General features: G+C 39.5%; 1 protein-coding gene across 1 annotated transcript; it reads left to right on the top strand.

Moving 5' to 3' along the window:
* Nucleotides 1-281: 281 nt before the first annotated feature.
* Nucleotides 282-1370, top strand: LOC149242769 (uncharacterized). Its single transcript, XM_089371005.1, has one exon. It carries the CDS (start codon nucleotides 282-284, stop codon nucleotides 1368-1370), a length of 1089 nt encoding a protein of 362 aa, XP_089227131.1.
* Nucleotides 1371-8502: the final 7132 nt, after the last annotated feature.

Below are 8502 nucleotides of genomic sequence, written 5' to 3' on the forward strand. Positions count from 1 at the left end.
TGGGAAATCGAAAGGCTAGAAGGAGTTCTCAGCAAAGCGCATCACAACAAATGCTTAGGAATACAAGCAGGAAGCCCATGGGATGGAAAGAAAATCCTAAAAGAAACAAAAAAAAGAGGGTGCAAAACGGACCTGCAGAGGACCATCATACTAGGAGAATTGCTCATGGAATCTGGAAGATTTCCTAAGCTGACAAAGTTCTACAAATATCAACCCCACAGCTCCTCATGAAGCTTCTTTCCTAGAATGTAAGAGGATTGAACAATGCTTCCAAACATAGAATGTTAAAAAATGTGATACAGCAAGAAAAGCCCTCCATAGTTTTTCTTCAAGAAACAAAAAGCAACAGTACCATCTTAGAAAAGATTTTGAGAAACATCTGGGCTGGCTGCAGCTTAGTCACTGTGGATGCCTCAGGCGCATCAGGGGGACTAGCGATCATTTGGAACCCACAACTACTCACTCTTCATGATTTCCACGCTTCTCATTTCTTTATCCAAGCCACTTTTCATCTCACAGGAACAGACATTCATGGTCACCTTTCAAACGTCTACTTCCCGCAACAATTAAATCAGAAACTAGCACTTCTGGATACTCTCACGACTCTGAATTCAAACAGAAAATTTCTGCTTTGGATTGGAGGGGGCGATTTCAACATCATCAGAGCCCTGGAAGAAAAAAGCGGCGACAGAACGAAATTAGAAGGAGGCAGTGTTGGCTTTCGTAATTTTATTCAAAATAATCACCTCATGGACATTCACACCTCAAATGGAGTCTATACCTGGTCCAATAAACGCAGTGGATATCAGCACATCACCTCAAGACTGGATCGCTTTCTTATTTCAGACAATGCCATACACCTTGGAGGGGATTTTCACGCCTCTATTGTGCCCCACGGAGGATCCAACCACTGGCCCATTATGTTGCAATGGGAACGCCCAGGCACAAAAAGCAACAGACCCTTTCGATTTGAGGCGTTTTGGTTCACCAACCCCAATTTCAAATCAGTGGTGAAGGAGGCATGGAAAACCTTCAAACCCTCTGAAGGAACCAAAATGTTCCAATTTCAACAGAAATTGAAAAGTCTCAAACAGGTTCTCAAAAATTGGAATCATACCCAATTCGGCAATATATTTGAGCAACGAAAAAAATTGGAGCAGCAAATGTGCACTTTACAACAGAATATTATTATGGAGGGGCGAATAGGAGACAGAGCGCACCAGGAGCAGATCCTTTCGACTGAAATCGAGACACGCAGACAGCAGGAAGAAACTCTGTGGCAACAGAAATCTTGCATTCGCTGGCTAAAGGAGGGGGAAAAACACGAAGTTTTTCCACAAATCCACAATCCAAAGGAGGATGCACAATAATATAGCATTCATTAACAACAGGTAGGGGAAAAAATTAGAAAAGCATGAAGAAATGGAAAAGGAATTCCAAGAACACTTTCAGGAAATCCTTAAGGAACAACCAGAAAGCAGAGATCAGGCTATTAAAAAAATTACACATCTCATACCTAAAATAATTACAGAAGACCACAACAAATAGCTGCTTCAACCAATCTCAATGAAAGAAGTGGAAGAGGCTATGGCTCAAATCAAATATGGAAAAGCACTAGGTCCTGACGGGTTTACAACAATTTTTTTTCATGAATTTTGGGAGCTGATTAGCACAGAAGTTTGGGAATTAGTGGAGGAATCACGGATAATGCATTGGATTCTCCCTCCGCTTAACTCCACCTTCTTAGCATTAATTCCCAAAGGGGATGAGTCAAACACGCCCGACAAATACAGGCCTATTGCACTATGTAACGTCATCTACAAACTTATTTCCAAAGTCTTAGCCAACAAGCTCAAACCCCTTCTCCCACTCATAATCTCGCCAGAGCAAACTGGCTATGTAGAGGGGAGACAAATAATGGACGGTATAATTCTCTCAAACGAGGTGATTCGTTCACTGAAGCTTCTAAAAAAGCCAGGTATGATTCTGAAGCTTGATCTTTAAAAAGCATTTGATAAACTCTGCTGGTCTTATATACAACAGATGTTACTGGCGTTTGGCTTTAATGCAACATGGACTAGATGGATTATGAACCTCATCTTTTCTCCGAGCTTCTCAATCCTGCTCAATGGTTATCCCTCCAAGCCCTTCCGCCCCTCTCGCGGAATCCGTCAAGGGGACCCCCTCTCCCCTTTTCTTTTTGTTCTAATGGCTGAAGGCCTTAGCCGTTTTCTCCACTCAGCTATCTCTTCTCAAACCCTGAAAGGCATCTCTCTTCATGGTCTTCACCCTTTGTCTCACCAACATTTTGTTGATGACACCATGCTCTTCGAACACCCTTCATCTCACGAAGCCTTTGCCTTCAAATATCTTCTTTCTCTCTTTTCTGAAGCCTCTGGCACCTCTATCAATGCTTCCAAATCCCAGCTTTTCTTCTTTCATACTCCGGCCTCCACTCAAAGAAACATAGCAAGAATTTTGGGATACTCCGTTGCAATGCTCCCTTCAAAATATCTGGGAGCTCCTCTCCTGGACTCAGCTATTAAAAATGCCTCTTGGAGAACCCTCATAGACAAGTTAGAATCTAGGCTCTCCTCATGGACTTTTCGCTTGCTCAATATGGGCAGCAGACTAATCCTCATAAAATCCATTCTCCAGGCAATGCCCCTATATCTCTTTTCTGTTTTAGCTGCTCTAAAATGGGTTCTTAAAAGCATCTGCAATCTGCAGAGAAACTTTTTGTGGGGCTCCTCTGGTCTCAACAGGAAATGGGCACTGGTAAATTGGAATGAATTCTGTCAACCAAAAGCAATCGGCGGGTTAGGACTGCGAGATCCCCTCCAAAGTAACAACACAATGGGAGCCTGAGTATGGTGGAACTGGCTCTCCAAACCACACACTCCCTGGGCTCGTCTTTGGCAAGCAAAATATGTACCTAGATGCCAATGGAAAGATCTTATTAGAATTTGCCCTACAACTCCCAGTTCCCTGATTTGGAATGCGGCCAAGCTCCACAGTGCCTTCATACAGGAACACAGCTTCTGGGAAGTGCACTCGGGTACCTCAGCTAGATTTTGGGAGGATTCGTGGCAGCAACTCCCAAAACTAGCGTCTCTCTTTTACAAGCCAAGGTGGCAGGCTCATATGCGGCATGCTGATCTTATCATCGTTCATCAATTCTGGCAACAACAAACATCTCACGATTTTCACTGCTAGAAATCAGCAAGCACTTGGCAGGCCAACTGGCAAGGTGAATCCTACACAGAGATAGAGCAGGAGATAAATCAAAGGAAAATCAAGCAATCTGATCAACAGGACAAGCTTCACTGGGGTCACACGCCTAAAGGTATGTTTACCACGAAGGAAGCACATCACCTACGCTATATTCCCACGCAAGCAAACAAAGACAAACTCTGGGACCAAGTATGGCAACCAGGTATATGGCCCAAAGTCTCCACTTTCTTGTGGCTGCTAGGTAAACAACACATTCTCACATGGGACAAGCTGCAAAAACGAGGCTTCATAGGACCTTCAAGATGTCCTAACTGCAACCTCAACACAGAAACAACTATGCATCTAATGGATACTTGTCCTCTTGCTACTCTCCTATGGGAGAAAATTGATAACTGCAACAGAAGATCTGGCAGAAGACAAGGAGATATTGCAGAAACCATCAGAAACTGGCCAAGGCATCCCTTTCAAAGCTCTTTGTTAAACTCGCTATGGAACCTCATCCCAGGCTTCGCTTATTGGATATTATGGAAAGAGAGAAACAATAGGGTCTTCAACAACTCCAGCAAGCCTATTGACACTCTATGGCTTCTCCTCCAGCACAATCTCCGAGAGACTCTAGCATTAAGACAATGGCAACCGGCGGACCTGCCAGAACTCCCTCAGGAACGCCTTATCTTAAATGCCTGGAACATGGAATTTTCCTCTCTGGTCCAAATCAACCCCTGTTCCCCGTCCAAATCTGCCTCTCCTCTATTCTGGTTTCCCCCTGCCCCCAATTCGTTCAAATTAAACTTTGATGGCACGGCTAAGGGAAACCCAGGACCTGCTGGTTACGGAGGAGTCTTCAGAGATGAAATAGGCACAATCAGACAAATTTATCACGGCAATATCGATATCGACACCAACAATGCAGCGGAGCTGGAAGGAATCTGCATAGTAGAGCAATAAAACTTGTATCCTCTTGAGGTTGAAGGAGACTCCCTTATAATAATAGCAGCGGTCATCAGAATCCAGGCAGGCTCCCCAGCTTCCAAAACAGCCACAAGTTGGCGATTACTCAGCAGATTGGAGCAGATGGAGGAAAGACTACGGATTCCCCGATGCATCACTTTCAGGCACATAAGATGCACAACCAACAAAGTGGCAGACAGAATGGCCAACCAGGGGGTCAGTCAGCAGATTTACAACTTCTCAGGCCCTCTCAGTGATACAAATGATGAACAGCTATAGAAGGAATGCATCGCTCTGCCGCAATAGGACTTTTCAATCCAGGCAGAGAGGCGCTGATCAGAAAGCTAGCAGGATAAGGTTGAAGATGTCAGGCAATGGGTCACATGCAGAGGCCATTAGTCACCGCCAATGTCCAGCTCCTCTCCCTAAGGATCGAAACGGGCTTCGCAATTCAATGAAGGCGATCCTCCTCTGTTCACACAGGCCCACCTCTGAGCTGGAGAATGCTCATAGTTGGCAGTGTAATGTTGGTCAGGAAGACAAACAGAAACACTCCCTTCCACCAAATGGATAGTGCAAGCGTCAAGCGCATTCAGGTTTTAGCCGAGACATGCGCAAACCAGAGTTTAATTTCCATTCAAACCAAAATCATGCTGATCTAATGCAACTCTGTCATATGCGTATGCTAAAAAGCCACGGTATTGGCTAGATCTTTCAAGGCTGCGGCCTGCTGTAAAATACTCTGTTTTTTTAATATAGAAATAGTCCAATTTAGAAAAAAAAAAATTATGAATTAATTATATTAATTAAAATATTTTTAGATACTTAGGTTAAATAAAAATAAGAAAATTAATTAAAACAATAAAACTAACCTATAATCAATGGAATAAATAGGATTAATAAAAATCTACATCTCTATTAATTAAATACTTAAGGTTCATGGCTTAATCAAGTAATTAAGTAATTTAGTAATAAATAAAATTAATTTTAATTAAGATAAAATAAAATAAAATAAAACTAATTATAAAAATAATAAAATTACATTACATTATAAAAATAAACTTACAATTAGTATTTATTAAGGATTATGATTTAATTTATTTATTTATCTAACATATAATTAAAACAATTAAAATAATTAAAGCTAGAATAATCAAAATTAAAATAATTAAACTAAAATTGTTATAATAAATTAAAATAAAAAATAAAAAGAATTCATATATATAAGGGCCGACTTCTATAAAAATTTATCAATTTCTAGGTTTATATATACTTTGGTCGGAAGATTCTTCTCTCAAGGAACTATCATTCATATTCTATCAATTTTGGTCCCGATGATGGACCCCCTTTGGGGTTTGAAACGTCGACAGAATGAACATAATACTGTGGATAATCTGGATCATGCTACTCCAAGGAGAGGAAGATGAAACAGAATACAACAAGCATACAACAGAAACAAAGGTGCAAGGCATTTGGGCAGCTACAAACTAAAGTTTGGGACCTTGGAGGTTTTCTATCAACTTATGAAGACACATGATCAAGAGATCATGAATATTTTCTACTTTGGGAGTCTGATGCAGGAGCATTCAACCCAAGAGAAAATCATTGTATTTTAATAGACATAGGGGGGTCATGTGTTTTAAGGAATTTGGATTCCTAAGTATTGAATTAATGTAATATTTAGGCTTTTGAGTGAGTAGGATAGGAATTAATTAGATGATGTGAGATATTTTGTAAATAATCTCGAATGAAGGAGAACATGAGTGGTTAATAATGACGAGAGATTTAGAAGTCAATTATAACTCTTAAGGTAGTTTCATGATTCGAGGAACTGGAGAGGACATTTAGGATTCAATTCAGTATATTAAGGATATGAACCAGAATTAGTTCAACAAAACCTTTCTAGTATAAATGTAAGCCTACGGGCAGAGTGTAGGAGGAAGAGGCCACTGATATTGAAGATCAGGTCTGAGAGAAAGAGAGTCTCGATATGTAATTAGTGGTTTATATTTATATATACAAGGTTTATTCCAAAACTGTATAGATGTGTGAAATGAATATTGAATGATTGAATTATGTGTAAGTGGCGTATTCTGTAACAGAGGTTGCAAGCAAAGTTTTGTAGAACATGCAGAGGGAGAGAATGATTTAGAGGAATCATAATGGGTCTTTGAATCCAAATGGAGCATCAGAGCGGAGCTCTGGAGAGACAACGATGTGAGGATTCAAGGAAGGCAAGCTCAGGAGTGAATCAAGCAGTAGAATAGTGGAAGGATGAGAACCTTTGAAGAAACCTGAACCACAAAGAAGACGCTGAAGAAATAGCATAAAACATAAGTAAAGAGAAGAGTGGAGAAGTGAAGAGGTGATGCACAGCAACCATTGGATCTTATAAATCAATGGGCAAGATCGATTCGCATGGTGGAAAAGCGCAGAAGATAGTCGACGACAAAGTGGTTTTTATACAAGAAAGTGGTATTTCGGGCGGAGAAAAAGTGGTAAGTGGTATTGAAGGGTAATCACCCAATTCCACTCATCGGTTGACACATAGCACAAAAGAAGAGAGAGAAAACCACTTTATCGGGTGGGTTTTCTCTGTGCTTGTGTCTCACCCGAAATCATCGTGGACTGTTGGATCCGTTGAGTGCAGATCCATGGTGGAGGATTGTTGCCCAAGTTGTTCGATCGGAAATCGGGAATAACGAAGGACGGCAAAGGATAGAGGAAGCCTTTGATGCACAAACTTGACGATCTATAGATGCGGGAGTAATCCTTTTGAAGTTCGGCTTAAGCATTAAGTGCGATCGGAGATTGGAGAAGGCAGAGCGCAAAGGAAAGGATTTAAGCCACGAGACGGACCCGACGGAGTTATAGATGCGGGTCTAATAATTTGAGTTCTAGAAGGTTATGTTATCACATATCAGGGATGCAAGGAGTGTGTAGTGTGACCGCGGAGAATCGCGATTGCGATAAGCGATAAAGGGAAACCTCAGAAACTGTGCAAGGGCTTTAAAAAGTGCGGAAAAGGTATGTTTGCAATGGAATTCTATCATAAAGGGTTTATAATAGAATAAAGCACCTATATGAGGTTTCTATGTGAAAGTCCAATTATAAGTGGGTTTGAATATATATGTGGGCTTAAGGGTTAATAAAAGGTTTAAACTAAGGTTTATGAGAGTGAATGATTTCCGATAGAAAGGAAAGGATGGATTAAGGGTTAGACTTGGTTAGTCTATAAATTATTCCACAGAGATTAAGAAAGGGGGCCTTAACCATTGATGGTTGAAATTTTGACTCGTTAGAGAGTTAAAATTCCTGGGACAAATGTGCTTATGCATTTTACATGCATACTGTGGGTGTAAGCGGGGGTAGCCCTGCATCACACACCCCCATCAGGAAGTAATTTTAACCCTAAAAATAAATTAAAATAACATAAAATTTAGGCAAATTTGAAAAACAAGCATTAAAAAAAAAAACTTTAAGTACTGATTTTTAAGGCTTTTCACAATCATGATATTTGGTTTTTAATATGACAGTTGAAAAATCTTTGAATTTTAACCCTTAAAAAAGGGGTGATGTTGCATCACCAATTTTTCATTTTAGTGTGGTTTTTCATGTCTTTTGTAATCATGTTATTTTGTCTTTAATCTCATTATTGTAAAATTTTTGAATTTCAATCCTAAAAGGAAAAAAAGGTGATGTTGCATCACCACTTTTTCATTTTAACATGTCTTTTGTATTCATTATATTTGGTTTTTAATGCCATGGTTGAAAAATGTTTGAATTTTAACCATGAAATAATAAAAGGATGATGTTGCATCCTCACTTTTAAAGTCAACATGAAAATCATGGTTTGATGTTCTCATCATGTTGGTAACATTGTTATTCATGGAATTGTTTTTGGAAGTCCATATTTGTATGACAAGAAAGTTATATTCTGCAAGGAGAAGAGCAAGTATCATCTTACAAAGTATGGGATTTAGTATATCATAAGAGTCCATCACGAAAGACTAACTTTTCTCTTTTTTATAAGAATAAATGAAAATGTTTATCATAAAACAAGCATTCTTTAATGTGATATTTGGAAAACTAATTTTAAAACAGAACAGGTATATTTAATTGATTGATTATGTGCTTTGGGATTTGCGATGCTCTTGCCTCTTTCATGTGGGTTATGTATTCATGTCATTCATAGATGACCTTTAATGGTCTACTTAGGTGATATATTGACTTTTAATATAAATTGGGAAGACCATGCAAATCATGTTAAGAAAGTCTTAGATGTTTTGAAAACAAATAAAATTTGTGCCTAAAGAT

This window comes from Pinus tabuliformis, chromosome 8 (genome assembly GCF_031772625.1).
Source record: "Pinus tabuliformis cultivar Carrire ecotype Pingquan chromosome 8, CPIR1, whole genome shotgun sequence".
Lineage (NCBI taxonomy): Eukaryota > Viridiplantae > Streptophyta > Pinopsida > Pinales > Pinaceae > Pinus > Pinus tabuliformis.

What these genes read in the sequence shown, in the direction of transcription:
- LOC149242769 (XM_089371005.1), top strand. Translation starts at nt 282, where the DNA reads ATGTTAAAAAATGTGATACAGCAAGAAAAGCCCTCCATAGTTTTTCTT.